Consider the following 21,239-nt stretch of genomic DNA (forward strand, 5'->3'; position numbering starts at 1 on the left):
GTCTTTTCACTGCTACCATTCTCTTCATCAACATTAACAGAGTTATTGAAACTGGATACATCATAGCCTATCCATCCTCACTCATTTCGGCAAACGTCGATAAAACTGCAAGATAATCACAGTAACCACTTCAAGACTTCAACATGCTTAACATAAAAGGTTACAAGACTCCGATAAAGCGGGGGCAGAAAATCTCAGCTGATGTCTTAAATGCAGCAGTATAGTCAATTTAACTATACGAGCAAAGAGTAGCTTTATTATCAGCGTCTAATAATATCTTATTCGTTATTTTAGTATGCTCAATGTAATCCTTATGGAGATCGAAACAGCAGCTTTTGCATCCGTAACTCTCAATATGGCCATGTTGTCTCAGTGACATTTAGCAGGTATTGCAAAAGTACACATGGCATCGTGCAAGTTAACAGGTATTACATCCTTACGCTCTCCACACTTAGCAGGTTTTGCAACCGTATGCAATTTTATTTACTAGATTTAAAGGGTTTAGAGTTGAATTTGCAACCGAATGTATAGCTTATTACGTAGCTAATGACGAACTGAAACCACGGTTACCACTATCTCATTTTTCATTTTTTTGACAGTTAGCAAGTTTTGCAACTGAGCTACTCTAAATGTATGTATGTGCTGAATTCATTTTTGAAAAATGTCTGCCAAGTAAATAATTTGTGCAACTATTCCTGATCATTCAAGTAATCTGCTAGCAAACTGTTCTGGTAATTCAAAAGTGAAGAAACTTCCGTTCGAAGTTAATGTAATAGGGGCAACGTTTTACCGCGCGACAACCATCGCACTTCTGTGTGTAATATTACTAACAATGACTTGTGTATAGTACCCATATCTTTACACAGGATTTTTAGTAGACAACACTGCGAAGGTCGTGCCTTAACAAAGTTGATAATCTTGACGGCGTTGTCTAGCACCTGCTTTAATAACGCTGGCATTTTTTCGTTACGAGGGCGTGTTGGTGTAGTACACAGTGACTACTTGTTCAGTTTTTTAAACTTTTTTGATCCTTGTAATAGCGCCAGCAACAGGACCTACCATGGCCTTTGCGCCATCTGTGCACACGTCAATGCAATTGTCCCACGGTATCGAGTTTTCAATGAAGAAGAAAAAATTTCAGTACCACTTGTAGAGGAAGGCAATGGCTGCAGAACAAAATATTACATGAAAGAACCTGAAAATTCATACCGCACAAACATCATTAACATAGCTAATCCGGCAAAGACCGTGGATTTGTCAAATTGTAACGAAAATTTCGTTTAACTGATACGGGAAATCATGACATTTTTTACGTCTTTTCATATTCTGGATTCGATTATGCAATGTTATTTGATAAGGACACACTGGAAATCAAGTTTGCAGTTTTCTCGTCCACCATGCACTTCACTACCTTCACTAATAGTAGTTTCATAAGAGTTTCAGCAAGGGTGAGGTTTACCACCAAGAGCCTGGTCATGACTAACCAAGTACCTTTTCAGTACTTTCTCGTTGTTTCTTTTTACACGAGGTAAAATTTTATCTAAACTACATGGAGTTCGTCACTTTCTTTCGAAGTAGTCTGCAGTTTTATTTGTGAATTTTTGAATTGAGAAATGCCGTCTAAGCTTGGCAGGAAACATAGAACTATTGGAAAAAACTTAGTTACATATCACACACTGTGGACGTTCATCAGCAAACTCAGTGAATCCCATGTCCAAATATAAATCACAATATTTTCGTTTGTTACTTTCAATACCTCTACACTAGGCATCGTAGACTCTGAGACAGGATCATATTCAACATATTCTGAACTCAATTCCCAGGAATTCGCACTATCTTCTTTGAAAGTAAGGTTATAGCTGTTATCTCCCGTTGACTGAGCACTGGTTGATGGCCAATGACTCTTAGGTCTTAGGGAGCCCGTCTTAAGCCACAGTTCCGGTTCAACGAAAGTTTAGCTAACACATCTGCTATCAAATTAACACGCAGGTATACAGTATATATATTTTTTTTGAGGTAACGTAACAGTCAATAGATTGTAGATTCCAAGTAACACGAATAACAAACGCTGCCTGCCCGGTATATAAAAAATAAAATAAATTTCGAGAATCATTGAGTACTTGGCAAGCAAGAAAGATCGAGATAGTTCCAGTGACGAGTAGATTTAATATTAATGCTTCCATGTAGCAAGAAGAACGCAAACTACTTTCTCAGGAAGTATTTTTCGCTTGATGGAAGTAGTTTCCGTTTTCCTCGCTAGAGACTAGATGGAATTAGCAATTTTTGTAATCTTCATAACTTCCGCGGACGGAGCCCCTGAGAATCATTCGCGGAGCCCTTAGGGCTCCGCGGAGCACACTTTGGGAACCGCTGTGTTAGACTATACAGTGAAGTTCAATACACGAAAATATATGAAAGGAAGAATGATTGAAATGAAAGAAAACTTTTATAAAGAGAGAAATAATCAAGAAATAGTATTATGTGTTCCTTTCCCAGCGTCCCAGCAACGGATGACAGTTAATTTCATAATTTTGTAAGAGACCTTCCGCCCTTTGCGAAGATGTACAAAGGATTGTATCACTCTCTTAATCCACCACAAACCTTGCATACAATGGCAGCTTACTCTTTAGATACCTTCTTAATTTCTTTCAGGAATATGATATCAAAGTGGGAGTAAACTTATTACTGTCTTTCGGAATAAAAATTACTGAGCAACGTGTTAAGCAAGATGTTCAAATAATACTTTATAAATAGACCTTTACCTGAAGTGTGACTAATTCTATGGCTCATATGGCAAAATGTGGTTGTCATTTCTTGCAGTTTTTCAGGAGCGAGCATTTAAAAATTGAGCGATAGTACAAAACCATAGTAATCATGTTTCGTAACAACGGATTACAGAGAAAAATAAAAGAGATACGAATGTCATCTTCTGTCACAATCAAGATACCATCAGGAAGGCACCATAGGCTAACTTTTGGTTTGGATCCAAAAAATTAGTTTTCCTTCTTTAAATTGTTGAATATTCGCTCAGAACATACACCCATCAACCAATTTACGGCTTTTTCAATTTTGAAAACTAGAATCAAGACCATTATCGCTGTTAACACATTAATTCGGTACTCACAACGGCTAAGTTGAATATGGCGTCAACAGGACCCAATCTGTTGGCCTCTGAGAGCAGAGTTTTGACACCTTCTTTAGTAGTGATGTCTACCCGTGATATGACCACTGTGGATCCATAGCTGCGCCATGTTCTCACGCGGAAACTCTGGTAGCCAGTCTTCGGGCCAGATCGAGAATTCAGCACCAACTTACGAGCACCTCGCAACACAAGCCAGTCCACCAATTCCAGACCAAAGCCCCCTAAACCTCCTGCGAAGAATGATAGCATATTTTTATTTTAAAATTCCATCAAGTTCCGTGTAGGCTATATGCCAATCTTCTCTCTCTCTCTCTCGCTTATATATATATATATATATATTGTGTGTGTTTCTAATTATATAGTTTAAATATACATTATAAATGAATTAAATAAAAAGTATAAGTTATAATATGTATACCATACAGATATATATATATATATATATATATATATATATATATATATATATATATTGTGTGTGTTTCTAATTATATAGTTTAAATATACATTATAAATGAATTAAATAAAAAAGTATAAGTTATAATATGTATACCTTACAGATATATCTTCTTTCTTACAGTCCTTCAAAAGTCTGCTAATATAATGAATAAAATATTTTAATTACATTAACGTCATTAATGGCTTGCTTGCATTGGGTGAGAAAAATAGGGCATACACAGTTCGACAAGTGAAATCGAAACTGATGCTCAAAAAAAGTGTGTATCTACGAACAATCTGAGCAGTCTTGAATAATTTCAAGGAAAAAATTGTTCGGATCCGGGTATAGAACCCAGGATCTTTGGCTGAGCGCGCCAACACTCTACCGACAGAGCTACCCGGGAACGTAACAGACACCAGCTTAATTTTTCCACTTCATATCCACATACCTCAAGCGGACTAACAGGACGTCAGAGACCCAAAAATGAGAGCACACAAACTCTGTGTGGCTTGAATTATGGTTTTCTGTTAACGAACAGTAACGTATATTATGCAAATATGGCGCAATTTTTCCCTTGATATTATTCAAATCAGCTTCGTAGGGAGCTATACTATCTGGAAGCCAGATTTGCATAATCTCAGCAATATTTATTTAATGCACATTTCTTCCCACTTCCATACTTTGCATAACTATCACGAAGAAACTGGAATTCTGTTCAGTATTCTTGTTACAGCCCTTTTAACGATGTCCATGTTATCAAAATAACAGCCCTTCTATGGTGCTTTGGGTTTTAGGACTAAAAGAAAAGACAGGTTCTAAAAGAGAACGTGTATTTCAGCTCACATGGTTTCAAATGTTAGGAATGCATGATGACTTTCAACATAGCATTCTGGGAACAAATTCCTCTCTCTTTGTAACAGCTATATTCACTTCTGGTAGATGGAATACCAGCTCGTGCCACGCAAAACACCAGTCCCGTTTTCCTAGTATCGCACTGTCCATACGAGTATAGCGTACAGGATGAACCAGTCGTCCCTTATAATTCTAAAAGATTTGTAATCTGTTAAGAACCAAATGACGTGATGGTCGATATTCCTCTGCTTGCCCCTTATACTGTATGATAAAAGCGAACTTCAAGCCATAAAAATAAGATCATTCCAAAAACGTGTCATTCTTTCATACGATGGAGTCGGCCAAGTGATCAGCTGTAGGCCTATTAGAATGTACAGTTGTCAAAAGAAAAAGTGGCCGCTCTCCCTTCGGGTTATCTTCGCTACAATTCGGAGACAGTCGATGTTACATGTTGTTGGACCAGGTTGCCTGATAGCTAAAGTTATAATTAAAGTATTCTCTGTGTTGCTTTATAGCGTAATGGTAGCGTTCCGGCCTGGTATTCGTGAGGTCCTGCGTTCGAATACAACCTAGTGCTTTCTGTGTTTTATTTGTTTTCTTTTTAAGAGAGGGAGAAAATATACATAGGTTAAATCGCAATATAGCGAACTCCAGTAGGGGAAGTTATCCCCACCCACATGAAATGTGCATTCGACACAACACTCCCCTATCACGTAGAGTGTCTGGTGAGCTAGCAGGGGAAAAGTGGAAGGGGTCGTGCACGAAGCTTCTACGTTCGCTATATTGCGATTTGCCCTATGCATAATTGCTCCTGTCTCTTTTATGATTATTTTAGTAATTAACATCAGGTGCATGAATGTATTATGTCATAACTTCATCATTATTTATTATGACATTATGGCTGCAAATGGAAAGATTATATTCTCAACAAAAATATCTTTCGTGGCATAAACAAAACAAACTTACTGGCGTTTGCCTTAGAACATTCAAACAATTAAGCGTTAAAAAAACAAAACAAAAAGCTACGATTCAATATTTAGTCTATCTTCCCCATATCTCGACCACATCTTGCAGTCGAGTGGGCATGGAATCGACTAGTCTTTGCAAATAGTGACTGTTCTCAGACGCGACATTCCAGGCATCCTGGACATATATACGTAAGTGTTCTTCCCATGGGAAGGTCTTTCACTGCAAACCCAGCATTCTCCAATCTTTCCTATTTTCTGCCTTCCTCTTAGTCTCCGCATATAATCCACGTATCTTAATGTGGTCTATTATTCTTCCCAACCAATTCCTTTTTCTCTTTCTAATCAGTTTCAGCATCATTCCTTCTTCACTAACTTTTTTCAACACAACTTCATTTCTTATTCTGTCTGTCCACTTCACACGCTCCGTTCTTCTCCATATCCATATTTCAAATGCTTCTATTCGTTTCTCTTCATTTCGTCGTAATGTCTATGTTTCTTCCACATACAATTCCACACTCCATACAAAGCACTTCACTAGTCTCTTCCTTAGTTCTTTTTCCAGAGGTTCGCAGAAGATGCTCTTTTTTCTATTAAAAACTTCCTTTGCTCATGTTTGCAGTTTTTCTTGGGAAGGATAAATGCGATAACTTCTCGTTGCTTTCCGCACATCACTGTCTCTTTCGCATCTTATTAGATCCAAGGGAGCCTAAGCGTGGAGATTAGGAGAGTGGATATGACTAATTGGGCCCTCCGAACTCCACCGAAATTCACCGCAAGGATTAAATATTAGTTCTATCAGGATTTCTGACCCGATCAGAGACCGGAAAATCCCAATTAGCCTTTGCCCCCCGCATCCTGGACTAGCTTCTACAAATCATCAGAAAATCTTGGAGGGGGATTGGGCCAATTTTTCCGAAAATGTTTCCACACTTGTGCCTTCGTAGCTCAGCGGAAGAACGTCGGAATTTAGATGTCAACGTCTCAGATTCAATTCCTCGTCACTCCTTTTCATTTTATTGTGGTTCAAGATAGTATAATGTAATAATATAGAAATAAACACTAACACCAGTATTATGCAACTGTAGTGTTCCAAACCTAATATTAAATTTATGTTATTTATATCGCTAAAGAACGATAACTGAATATAAATAATTTGAATATTATTTATATCGCTAAAGAACAATAACAATATAAATAACTTCAATATTATTTATACATTATCACTAAAGAACGATAACAGAATATAAATGATAAATATCAGTTTGTTGAATTAATATAAGACATTATATAATATATAATTAATAAAATTATTTAAATAAAATAACCTATTTTGCAAAGAAAAATGGTTATTTATATTATAATAATTATTTACATAAGATACAGATTATTTATATCGCGAAAGAACAATAACAGAATATAACTTGAATATTATTTATAATGCTAAAGAACGAAAATAGAATATAAATGATAACTTGAATATTATTTATATCGCTGAAGAACGATAACAAATAAATAACGTGAATTTTATTTATATCGTTAAAGAACGATAAAAGAACACAAATGATGACTTGAATATTATTTATATCGCTAAAGAACGATAACAGAATACAAAAAATTATAACGTGAATATTATTTATATCGCTAAAAGAGCGATAACAAAATATAAATAACTTGAATATTATTTATATCGATAAAGAACATTAACAGAATATAAATGATATTTTGAATATTATTTATATCGCTAAAGAACGATTAATAAATAAAATGAAAACTTGAAGAAGGCCCGAACTCACAACCTTCTAATCATTAAGCGAGCACTCTACCGCTGCTCTACAAGACGCAGATACAGAATAATTCCATAGTTCCTGAATTGCTTCTACAAGGACATGCATCGTGTAACATAGCCGTGACCCAAAGTGGACTTAGAAAATATTCGCTGTTCACGAGTGCGGCCACTTTTTTTTTTTTTTTTTTTTTTTTTTTTTTTTTTTTTTTTTTTTTTTTTTTTGGGACAACTGTACAATTAACGCTTAAACCATAGGTACAAAGAGTACGTTTCTTAAACATCACCAAGGGTCAATGTTTGTAGTTGGGCTATAAACTAAGAGTTGCATAAAACTAAATTGTAAGATGCAACCGATTCAATCTGTGTATATATCAAAGACGTTAGACTAAATTAAAAATAAATTAACTCATTAGAAACGAATCACCCATTTTTACCAAACGTTTTACGCATATAATGTAACACATATTAAGTATCAGTATCAAATATTACCTTCATTGTCATAATTTTGTAACAAAAATTGCAACTTTCACGGTGCAAATACTTTAAAAACATCTTTATATGTGCTTATGTATAACAGATTTGGTAAATGATCAATTTTCTCCTTTTTAATTCGTAACAGAACGCAAGTACGTCTTCAGGCAACTAAAGGCACTGAATCCTCTTTCTGATTCACTACTTGTATTCGATAAAACTAACAGATCTAAGGTCTAAGGAGCTATCCGCATTGAACACAAAAAATATTTCTTCTGGACATATCTTACAAAAAGCCACCGTTGTAACCATAGCATCCTTTACGCAGGAAATATTGTTTTCCAAGAACTATTATAATTATATTTCTAAAGCTCATAGGTCAGTCTCCGGCTAATGCAAATCTAACACTAGCACTCGTAAAGAAAATTATGACGTAACAGGTAACTTCATCTTCTAAGAAGTCAAAATGCAGACACAAATTCATGACCTGTCGCAGATCTGTGCTCCGCCGCAAAATTCGCGGTTTAAGAGTGTAAAAATTATATCTGACAAACTCATTATACTTTTAAACTATGTGGAAGAAATTGAGTATATAAATACGTCCTTATTTGTAAATTAAAGTTATTTCTGTATACGCGTATTATTACAGTCTCCTAAAAAGTTTAACTGTCATATTTTGATACAATTGATTTGAAATTAGGGAAAAACCTACTCTTGGGCATTTTAAGTATGATTCTGCTACAACATTTATTCTATAATAATTTGTTTTAAGTTTTTGTTCACATTGTAGTAGAATTAGATTATACTGGTATACTGACAAGGCACAAGACGTTGCTTCTCTTTATACAATTCAATTTCGTTTCTGCGTATATAGTTTTCTGTCCCTCATATATAGTGATGTTATTAAATGAGAAAAAAATTAAGATATAATGAGAGAGGTTATACTAACCGACTATAACGTAGGAGCAGTGTGGGTTGCAGAAGTACCGTGGAGAAGCTTGAAGGAACAGCTGCGAAGGAAGAACCAATTTTCTGTTTTCTTCCTCCGGTCGAATTTGCAACATAACTTTGCCTTTGTGTTTGCCAGCAGCCATAAATCTGCAACATATCATGAATATATGCTGTACAGTACTATTGTAAAAATGATATTACATTTATATGTATCGCTTGTTTAATAAATTATGTATTGAACATGATTATTCTACAAATTAAGCTTTCAGGAATAACTCCCTGTAAAGTTAATTTGAATAATTTCGAGGGAAAAATTGTTCCGGGGCCGGGTATCGAACCCGGGACCTTTGGTTAAACGTACCAACGCTCTCCCACTGAGCTACCCGGGAACTCTATCCGACACCGACCCAATTTTTCCCTCTATATCCACAGACCTCAAAGTGGGCTGACAACCGTCAAGCAACCAACATTTGAGTGCACACTAACTCTGTGTGACTTTAAATTGTGGTTTTCTGTTACGTACAATGACGTGTATTATGCAAATTAAGCTTTCAGGAATAACTCCCTGTAAAGTTAATTTGAATAATTTCGAGGGAAAAATTGTTCCGGGGCCGGGTATCGAACCCGGGACCTTTGGTTAAACGTACCAACGCTCTCCCACTGAGCTACCCGGGAACTCTACCCGACACCGACCCAATTTTTCCCTCTATATCCACAGACCTCAAAGTGGGCTGACAACTGTCAAGCAACCAACATTTGAGTGCACACTAACTCTGTGTGACTTTAAATTGTGGTTTTCTGTTAGGTACAGTGACGTGTATTATGCAAATTAAGCTTTCAGGAATAACTCCCTGTAAAGTTAATTTGAATAATTTCGAGGGAAAAATTGTTCCGGGACCGGGTATCGAACCCGGGACCTTTGGTTAAACGTACTAACGCTCTCCCACTGAGCTACCCGGGAACTCTACCCGACACCGACCCAATTTTTCCCTCTATATCCACAGACCTCAAAGTGGGCTGACAACCGTCAAGCAACCAACATTTGAGTGCACACTAACTCTGTGTGACTTTAAATTATTCATGATTATTCTATTTATATAGACCTATTTCCTCAACTTGAAATAGTTGCTATTACGCAATTACTATGTTATTATAGTTTCAGTTTTTTTTACCTGGAGTTATCGAAAAATGGACATGAATTTATATGTCTCACATATCAGGAAAGTAGTAGTTTCGTATTCTTCTCTTTTACAAATAAAATTATGCAGATAAAGTCTAATCTAAACATTCTCTCTTTTATGACGAAAAAAACTAATTTTCTATGATGACAGTAACATCAGTGTCAACTTCCCTAACTGAAAATATAGTTACATAAATACGTTATTATTTGTAAATTAAAGTTATTGACAGTGACGGCTCGTGAACTTGTGGACTGGGAGAGCTGCAGTAGATTTTGGTACATACAAATTTCACTTCTTGATACCATTACTAATAAGTATAGGCCAAAAATAAATGCAATACATATCGAAAAACCAAAACTTCCTGACTTAGTTGGGAGATGTCTGTGGCATCATTTGCTTTAAAAAAAAAAAAAAAAAAAAAAAAAAACTAATACCATCGATTTCAGTCTGGATTTCAGATCGGCAGACACTCAACTTGCAATCTACCAGTGCATTCTGAATTGTCTTAGAATTACCTTTAAACAGTGGCATGTTCCAAATGATTTTTGAGAGGTTCATTTAGATTACTCGCGAACTGTAGCAACCCACGAAATACACCAGGGTTCTTCGAATCGTTTTTTCATCATGTCCCCTAAGGGGAAGTTCATATTGGCCACAAAAATTTGATACAATAAATATTTTTTTAAAATAATTTCACGATTTTTTCTCACTTCTTGATTATGTTTGAGAATGTTTGTTCTATTCGTTTCACTTAATTGCACAGCAATATTAGTTTTTTCCTAACATAGCCAATGAAACAACATTTTTTAGGTGAGACTGCGAAGATTCGTGCATTTTGCTTTTTAGGGGCAGATGTCCTAAATGTGTCACACCACTCCTACTCCATGCAGCATCACCACCGAAGAGGAGACAAGGAAAACACAATACAGATTTTTTTTTTGTTCACATCCACGTAACCACAAATGCTTAGCGTAAATTTCATTGTTATACTTCCTTCCTTACGTATATGCACTATTTCGGCCGGATGAAGCTTGAGTAAGATTTAAGGCGGGTAACGGACGATCCTTTAATTTCACTTCATTACATCAATCTTCTCCGCAAGGGAAAGTTGAGAAAAATAAAATTAATATTCTGTAATTCACACACACTCATGCTTGCATATTTGCACTGGTTAAGTTACGGTACTAAGACGTCACACCAAAGCAACACTCAGATATACTGATGGTCAACAATTTTCTAAAACTGGAAAAGAAGTCTCTTTCGTATTTTACGTGCTATATCAAAAGGATTCTACTCGTGCAATCATTTTGAGTTAAGGCAAATATTTGGTTCTACTGGAGGCTGGATATATACGTAATAATAAGGTAAAAGAGAATATTAATTTCATTATATTAACTCGATAAGATTCTACAACAATAAGTATGTGAAAAGAAAATAAAAATTTTGTCATTAAGTTGCAAGGGAATAGAGAATCCATTTGACGTAGTATTACAATAGCGGTGTGGGAGGGGAGGAAAGATCTTCCCTTGTGGCCTGGCTCTGCAAGCCACTGCAGCGAAATATGGGTTTTAAACAGCGGCAGTTTCCCTCTGCTTCCCTTCACCTCTCTACCCCCAGACCATCAAGACACACTCTCTTACGAGCTGTCCCACCCTGCAGATCCCAGAACGACTTTGAATGCAGTGTCAATTCCAATACAGTCGACGCGCAAAAAAGATAATTCATAAGATAATAGTACCCGGCCAGGTGAAATATAAAGCAATTTACCAATAAAAGCTGTAACAATTCTTCTACAAATTAAAATAAATATTATTTTTATTTTCCTGTCAAAGCAGGGAGTGCTACAGCTCCGCAGCTCCCCTGGTTATTGATATACACTGTAGTAGTGTGTTTATTAGTAGAATATGGAGTATGTTTATTAGTAGAATATGGAATTAGCCTGTCATCCATCGTGCGGATTCTACATATCAATAAATGACATCCATTCAAAGTCCATATGCTGCAGAAACTGTCAGAAGATGACCCTTATAGACGTGTTGAGTTCTGCATCTTGGCTTTGGGTTATCAATAACGGAATCCCTCTTTCACATGCGAAATTTTTTTAGTGACGAGACCAATAAATTTCTACGTAGATGGCAAGGTGAACCGTCAGAACCACAGGTATTGGAGCGACAGCAACCCTAACTGGGTGGAAACATCCAAAGACATATCTGATGAGGTCATGGTGTGGTGTGAGTCTGGGACACCCGTATTATCGGACCAATATCCATAGACAAATACCTAAATGCACAGCGTTGCCTGGAAACGCTACAGCAGACAGTGTTCCCGTTCCTTACAACTGAAGATGACTGCTTCCCGTCTTATTTCCAACAGGACGGGGCTCCATTACATTACGGCGCAAATGTTCGCGAATGGCTAGATGTCCAGTTTCCTCGTCATTGGATTGGCCGTCGTGCTGCTAATGGCCACCTAGATCACTCGACCTCACAACACTTGACTTTTATCTGTGTAGCCATCTTACACAACTCGTGTATGCGGTGAAAATCCGCGATAGACGACATCTTGAGCAACGCATCCTAGAGGCCTGTCACAATATTCCTTCGGATATTCTCGAGCAAATGCATTATGACTGGATCAAGAGCCACGGCTTTGAGTTCAGCATGAGGGTGAGCATATTGAACATATTTAATAACTTTTTAACTGCAATAGATATATCAAATCTGGTTACAGTAATAAATTTCTGAGTTATTTCTGGTCTTATTTGATATGTCACAAGACCTACTTTTCATTTGAAAAATTAGACTTTGATCCAATATGGCTCACTTAAAGCTGGCGCCCACGTTCCTGACATACCAGTAAAAGTAGGCCCCCTGACCCACTGTTTGATGGGGAACTCAGATATTTCATTTTTCCTCCCGTTTCCAAAATAATAGGGCGTCCTTGGATTTTTTATTCACTCTGTATTTAGAAGAACTGAGCCGACACGATTTAATATCGTGTCCAGCGATCTCCCACATATTTGATGATGATGATGATGATGATGATGATGATGACTATTATTATTATTATTATTATTATTATTATTATTATTATTATTATAAAGACAGAACTACATATAGTAACACCATTGCAATTTATAATGTGAAAAAAGTTGTCGATAATGAAAGTCACGGAAGTGGGTGTTAGGCCTACTGTCTTTATGTTTTGTTATCAGTATGGGAATCTGTTTTGTAAATCTTTTACTCGCTTCGGAGAGTATTTAGGTATTAAACATTATTTAGGGATCTTTTAAGTAATTACTTTATGACACAATAAACTATATTTTGTTGGCTTTAGCATACAATATGAGAAATAATATGGGAATGAATTCAAACAGATCAATTTTAGGTGTCAACTGCACTTCAAGCTCAGATCTTTAATCATCAGGACTGTTCACTTTTTTCTTTCTTGAATCGTACATTATCTCTTCATATTTAATTCTTTATTTGGTGTTTTTTTTTTGTTGTCAATGTAACAAGTTTTCTTATATCAACTGGAGTGTCACTAAAGTTAACGTGTCACCACTAGGTATTTATTATGCCGTGGATTATAATTAGACAGCGGAAAAAAAGTCAAATAAAAGTCATGTTTACGGTTTACAAGTACTGTGAGCATAGACTATAGCATGAGGTGTGCACGCTTCCCAAGTAGGTAGCTACAACACGGTACCGTCCGCAGAGAGCACCACGCGAACACCGAAAACAACTGCCACTCTGCGTTCTCAGTCAATCCTCGTCCGTACGTGAACAGAGAATATGGAAATACTTAAACATATTATTCATTTGTGTTCAGTGAAGTGATCATAATGCCGAAGACAGATGTTAAAAAACACAGGGTGTATTCTTTAATGCAAGAATATGGTGTCGACATTTTTAGTAGTGATACTGGTGAAACAATTAAACGTCGGTTAAGTATGTCTGCATTAAAAAAGATAACAAAACAATCGATAGAACGTCAATGTAATACACAGAAACACATGCAATATGTAGCTCTATGTTAGAAGAAAATAAGGGTTTAAGTTCAAATTCCGCCTCAAATATGAAATATGACTTTTGCCAGAATTTGTGTCGAATGATGCTAAGTTGCAATATTCCATTCAAAACGTTGGACAATCCTCACTTTAATGGGTTTATAGAAAAGTACACAAAATATAAGGCACCTTCTGAATCATCGATTCGAAAACAGTTCTTACCTGCACGTGCCTATAGTATGCCTACTGTGCTTACGTAAACAACAACCCTCTGACGAGACAAACTACTCGCGTTGTAGTTACCTTCACATCCGAATGACTTTTTTCTGCTGTCTAATTATAATAATAATAATAATAATAATAATAATAATGATGATGATGATGATGATGACGAATATGAAAGTGTTATCACAATTTCCGAACGCTTCTAATGGGAATATTTTTACCTCAACATAAATGAAAATTATCTTATAGCCAACTCTATGCAATAGGCCTATTACAAAATTCACTGCTTATATTCTGTGTATTATTGCAATAAAGTTGATAGTAAAATTATTCCTTAATATTCGTTGTGACAAACAGATTTATTAGCAGTTCGGGAACCTGTGTGTAATCAAAGTGATAAAACTATGGATAATAATTTTCATAACAAATAGTTATTTTTAATAAAGTTGATCGTTTACCTGAAAGCCTGTTCCACTTCAGTAACAGGGAATATGGTTCTAGTAAGAGGCTTCACGGCTCCTGATTTGATTCCTTCTCTAAGGATAGCATGTAGCTTTTCCTTATCTACATTCGAACAACGTTGGAGTAGTAGATCCAACATGACGCCATGAAAAGTTCTCTGCTCACTAAACATTTCCATACCTGTACAAAGCAATAGATGCGTGCTAAAAATATTCAAATATTTTCATGAAAATGCAATATTGCAAGCATCAATGAGCCTTACATAAATGATAGTTTTCATCATGCAGTGTGTATCTCTCTGACTGCCTCTTACGAGCTTTGGAGTCATAAAACTGTAGCTCTGTCGTTCTTATTCCCGACGTGGTCTCTGTTACCATATGCATATGTTTTTACGTGCTTCTGCTCAATGTGGTTCAATTTTGTCATATTCTCCGAATCGAGTTGCAGAATATCTTATTCAACGACGCTGTAACAACTATGTGGTTATTATCCTGTCGGTAGGATTGGTGACAGCGGAATGGTAATTAGCGGAATTAATCAGATAATTCGTCACACGAGTACCTAACATTCACCTTACAGCTGGGGAAATATCGTAAATAAGCAACCAGGTAATCGGCCCAAGCCCATCCTTGGGTTACAAGTCCCACTCGTTACCCGGGACTACACCAGTAGCCAAGCTCAGTGCTAATGTTCAGTTACTACTTTCTGTTATAGCTTTATTGTATATATTATACGTGTTTTAACACATAAAAGTCATGGAGGAGTATGACGTCACCTCTATTGCCTCCACGCATAAGAGTACCGAGTATAAAATCAGCCATGCCCCGCTGACTCTCAGTAATATCTCGACATCGACAGCAGCTATAGATCTGTGGAGCCACTCGTTTGATTTGTAATCGCCAGTTGCGAAATATTAAAGCAAAGGAGTGGTAACTTACAGTGAAGATCCAAAAAACAACTCTTGGATTAGTAATAGAAGAGGGATATCATCATCAGAGTGGACCAATGCCATAAAGATGTCCACAAACATCGCAGCAGTACGATCGGTGCCAGGTCGTTCCATTCAAGATCAAAAGTGTCATCCAGGATGCAGCGAAGTAGAAACCCTTGGGCATGTTTTGGGTTATTGCCCTAAAGGAGAACTACTGAGGAACAATCGCCACCATAAAGTGAGAAGCTCCATCGCAACCACTCTTCAGAAGGCAAAGTGGGAGATTTACGAAGAAGTGCACTGTTTGGCTGAGAATGGGTCAACGAGAAGAGCAGACATTATAGCCATCGATCGCCGGAATCAAAGAAGCCTCATTCTTGACCCCACTGTCCGTTTTGAGAAGGATGATCAACAAGCCAATAACGTTAACGATGAAAAGAAGTCTATTTACAACCCATGTATTCCTCACTTCAGTGAGAGATACAAAATGAACATTATTACATGGGAAGTGAAAGGACTTCTTTTTGGCGCTAGGGGAACTTCATTTAAGTTAACCAAAACCATTCTCCTTTCTCTTAAATTTTCTAATGAGGAAATTAACAGAATTTATCTAATGGTATTGAGAGATTCATTATCCATTTTACACAATCACTTGTTTTTCCATGCAGGACGATTATGTGTGCTATTGAACATGTGTCTATTGAGTTAATGTCGGCAATCCTGATATTTTGCTAGTCACATTTCAGTTGTCAATAGTTGTGCGGGAGCAAAAAGGCTGTAATCAGTCTATAGCTAGGTCTTCGACCTGTCATACTGGCGGTCCGCATTCCAGTCCCTGTCAGGCCTGAATCTACAGTGACACATGTGACGGACAAAATCGCATTTGCAGTTTTCCTCTGGGCTCTCCCGTTTCCCCATGTTAGGCATCAACATCATTCCTGACTATCTAAATTCCATTATCATTCCAGTGCATTCCTCGAACGTTAGCGAATAGGCCTACAGTCAAAAGGTTATAATTTACAACTCAAGCAACTAGTAGGTCTACAACTTTTTTACACGGGAAGACACATCGTTTTGTTCACTTTAGAAAATGAAGCACTTTTTTTTTCCAGTTCTGCATATTGTTATACATTTAATGTAGAATTAAAATTAAAAATAGAAAACATTTTAAAATAAAATTATAGCAGGGAATTAATTTTTTCCCCCTCCTATAAAGGTCAGAATTTGTGTAATAAAACCTTTTTGCTTGGCTTATATGTTTTTATGGCATCTCTAACATCATTTTTAAGTTTATTCGAATGGTTTTCATGCTTTCTTTTACCATCATCTAGAGGTTTACCATATTTAAATCTTCTCTTAGAGTTTTTGCGCAGTCACACTCAATTAGCTCACGACTTCCGCTCTCCCTCATTGACTCGATAACCTACGAGATTATGATGTTTATATATACACTAGCTACGCCCGTGCGCTCTGCTGCACTTGTTATAAATAAATATCACTGACTTAAATCTACTATTTTTCAAATAGAGCTTTTTATTACTTAGTGAACATTTCGTTTGCTTATTATGTTTTAAGCCGTGTGTTCCAGAATTATTTTCAAAATTGTATTTAAAATAACGGATTTAACTGTTATTATTCTGGAGTTGTTCAGTCAATTCCAGTTTTAAGCAGGGTACTACATTACTGTTCCGCGTCGTGGCTTCGTGGTATAAGGCATCCTGCCTAGGACTCGCGTTTCGGAATGTGCGCTGGTTCGAGTCCTCATGCGGAAAGGAATTTTCTCATGAAATTTCGGCAGTATATGGGACCAGTGCCCACCCATCACCATGATACACTTGGGGAGCTACGGTAGAAAGCGAAATCCAGTTACGAAAACCAGTTATAATGGCTGGGTGGATCTCGTAGTTACCACACGAAACCTCCATTATGGTTGGATGAACGGCCACCTCTGCTTCGGCATGTGGACGTGAAGCCAGCAGCCGGCTGGTCGGTCTGGGCCCTTAAAGGGCTGTAGCACCGCGGATTATTTATATTACTCCATCAGACTTAAAAGGGAATTGGCCAGCGTCTAAAAGAAAATATATTTGTGACAAATAAGAGCTGGAAGAAGACTTCCAATTAAATGATAAGCCTGCGCTTGAACTTTAAATGTTGACATAAAATAATTGCCTTCGTGTATTACTATTGCGTCAAACTATTTTAAAAGTTATTGATAACGAATGTACTACTTATTCATTCATAGTGTCCTGCCCTTTTGTTTTCACTTCATTATATTAGTCTGATTGAGGCGGCACTGAAATAAAAAGTATCGTTATTATAAAAGTCCTTAAATATCAGTCCTATCAAAGTTTTGAAAAGAATAAAGCTTGTCGGAAACATTTTAAAACAACTTTTGTTATGTAACATTCTCCTAAAAAAATCAATAATAAGCGACATATCTGGCTTATTTACTTCAGGCCCCCTTATAAGTATTCTAAATGCCACATAACTTAAAATCTAGGTGCGATGTAATTTATTTTTCATACTATTTTTTATAGAAATCGGTTCAGCCATTATCACGTAAAAAGATAACATACATACAGAAATACAAACAAAAATTTACAAAATAAGATTTTCGTTCTCAGGGTAGTTAACTATTCTTGTTAACACCAATTATTTTTGGAAAAACTAAAATTATCAGAAAAAATTTAGGTTAATAATTTATTACTAGTAGATATATATACGACATTCCTCTACTCCTCAGTATATTTTTTCACGCATCGAAATATTGTCAATCCCAAATGAAAGTGATTTAGGCCTACTTCTAATCCCTCCAACATAGAACTTCTGCATATTCTTCATCATTTAGTGTTGCACTCCCCCGACTTTGGAATTCTCTCCCGCGCGAGATCAGAGACTGTCGGACTCTAACGACGTTTCAAAATAACCTTAGAAAGTTGTTATTAGACAGGAGCTAGCATTTTATTGTACTGTACCTATGCCTATATGTCAGCTAGCGTTCCACATTAATTTAATATTTTCTTTTGTTCCTTAAGAATTTTACTTGAGATTTATTCTTATTTGTAATATTGTATCGCTCTGTACGAAACTTTTCTGTATTACTGTATAATGTGCATTACGAGTAGTCTATATTTCAAATTGTAAACTATGTTATATTATTATTAACATCTGTGGCATGTAATCGCTAATCTCATTGAATGTAATAATTTTATTATTTTGCACGAATTACTTTGTACCTCAGTTTGATTTATGGTGAAGTGGATGAGAAGGTCAGATTACTTTAACTTCACCCTAATAAATAATTCTAATTCTAAATAATTTGCGTTCCTTATTGTAGAGAAGTTTAAGGATCTTTATATAAGTAGTATTTTTACTCTTCTATTAAACTTTTCCCCTCATCTCTTGTAGACAAACTCTTGTTCAAGACACTATTTTTGTGAACACACTTACCGAGTGGATTGTTGTTCTTGAGGTCAAACTTTCCAATTTCTAAGAATCGTCCTCCTCTGGCAAGGCAGCGTACAGATGCTTGAAGCTTCTCTTCTGCAAGGGAGTTGAGGACGATGTCAACTCCTCTACCATTCGTTTCTAGCATAATGTGTTGTTCAAAGGAAGTGTCTCGAGAATTGCCAATATTGCGGTCTGATAACTGAAAATCAGAAATTTATATTTTTGTACCTTAGGAATAAAACATAGTGCATTAGTCTTCGGAAGAGGCTGAAAGCACGCCTCTTACTTCCGCTCTCCTATGGCTTCGACTCGAGGTTAGCTAATAAAACCTGTTCCAAATTGATTGTTCCAAATTTGGTTTATTTGGGAAAGTATGTAAACTAATCTGTAGGAAAGCGATTAGTCTCAATAGACAGCTAATGTCTCCGAGTTTTTTAAGAACACGGCTATCATTGTTCGCATTGCGCATTGTTCGAAAATGTCATTGCTAGAAAATGTCGCTATCTCAACAACAGACCTCTTCCTGTGTTCTGAATTTCGCAGCTCATCGTCCTGTTGAGGCTACACCTTCATGTGCGTGAATACCTCAACGAGCATCTCCCTCAACGTTGGATTGGCCGTTGCACTGTCGAAGAACAAAACTTGATTTAACCCCTGTGAGTTTTTCACGTGGGAGTATGAAAAGGACAATGTTTACGTTCCACTTTCGGCCAATAATCCAAAGGAACTATGGCGTCGCATCACATCTTCGGTTCTGGCGTTAGCTGATGACACTGCAGAGAATGTGGGAGAAATTGGAATATCGCCTAGATGTGTGCCGTGTGACCAGAGGTTCATATTTCGAGAACTTTTAAGTTATCGAACAAAACTTAGAAACAATATCTGTCTACTGTTACTTATTACGTTGTTGTAGTGCTTATTAATAGTTACAGCGATAAAATATAGTGAAATCGGAAATTTTGGGACACAGTGTAGGCCTATTATATTAATTAATAAACACAATATAATTCTTCTTTGTGAGACTTAAGTGAGATGAGATGAGATGAGATGAGATGAGATGAGATGAGATGAGATGAGATGAGATGAGATGAGATGAGATGAGATGAGATGAGATGAGATGAGATGAGATGAGATTTAGCCCATAATGATAGTATCGGACAATTCTATAAGTCACCAAATCGATAGACTTAGACAGATCTACTCCATATAATAGCAAATCCCACCAACCGGGAGCTTTCAGCAAGCACCAGTGCATGTAATAGCGTTACACATATATCGTGGCTTCCGATGGATGATCAGCGAACTAACGTTTTTCGTATTCATAAACCATTGTTAGCGATATGATATGATATGAATCCTGTACAAGTAACCAGTCGAAAGCTGGGGCTAGTTTAGCATGCTCGTAGCGCGGGTTAGCGAAATGTTTATGAATAGCACCCATAGAAAGTTGAAACCCGAGTGGTCATCTTCATCTGGAATCACCTAAGCTCTTATGTCAGATTTTTATATATTCCTAATTTGTTTATTTTACGACGTTTAACAACTGCGATGGTTATTTATCACCTGAATGAAATGAAGTGTTAATGCTAGCAAAATGAGTCCAGGGTCCAGCGTGGAAATTTACCCAGGATTTCGTCGGCTTATTTCTAAAATACCTCAAATCCAATGCTTTCCTAATGTCGAAATGTCTATACATTTTCAAAATGCGTCATCAAATAACACTAGGAAAGTCTGCAAATGTTTCTATATTTCATAAATAACAAACTCACAACAGACGTTATATAAAAGTAAGTTATTTAGCTCTCTTGTTCAATTTCCTCAAATGTAGTTTCGAGGTTTCAAAATTAAGCCAAAGATTTGCTCTTAATGGGCTAAGGGAAAACCCCGGAAAAACCTCAATCAGATAACTTGTCCCAACCAGGATTTGAACCCGGTCTCGCTAGTTTCACATCAGACATTTATGCTAACCGTTACTCCACAGCGGTTGACGAAATTAAATTATACGAAATGTGGGGAAAGATAAGTTTATAAGGACAACGTTACTGTGATAATGTTTTTTAACTTTATGGAAACAGGAGAACCTCAAGGAACACTCCACTGTCTATCTTCGCCACATAGGTATTCGTACAGTGCCTTTCACGTTCGAGACGCCCGGTCGGCGCGGAGTAGCGCTGCGCCGAGCTGTCCGACTCGAACGTAAGTATCAATCGAATCAATGTCGAGAATCGAAATCTTGTTTCCTATGTGCAAAATTCATCATCCATTTATTTTAATCACAAGCACTTTAATTTTATTCTTATCTGTTAGGCCTATGAGTTATCAGTCAAATATGGTATTCATAAATTATTTGCTTGTCTTAGTAAGTGGTGTAG

The 21,239-nt window shown here is 36.7% G+C and overlaps 1 protein-coding gene across 1 annotated transcript in view; it reads right to left on the minus strand.

The window, feature by feature from the left end:
- Window positions 1-21,239, minus strand: part of LOC138695710 (fatty acid synthase-like) — a 183,340-nt gene that overhangs the window by 43,658 nt on the left and 118,443 nt on the right. Inside the window, exons 25-28 of the mRNA XM_069819825.1 lie at window positions 18,868-19,066; window positions 14,483-14,666; window positions 8,608-8,756; window positions 3,125-3,372 (exon numbers count right to left, since the gene is read on the minus strand). Coding sequence (XP_069675926.1) covers window positions 3,125-3,372; window positions 8,608-8,756; window positions 14,483-14,666; window positions 18,868-19,066 — 780 coding nt within the window. The remainder of the gene's footprint in view (window positions 1-3,124; window positions 3,373-8,607; window positions 8,757-14,482; window positions 14,667-18,867; window positions 19,067-21,239) is intronic.

Source organism: Periplaneta americana, chromosome 3 (genome assembly GCF_040183065.1).
Source record: "Periplaneta americana isolate PAMFEO1 chromosome 3, P.americana_PAMFEO1_priV1, whole genome shotgun sequence".
Lineage (NCBI taxonomy): Eukaryota > Metazoa > Arthropoda > Insecta > Blattodea > Blattidae > Periplaneta > Periplaneta americana.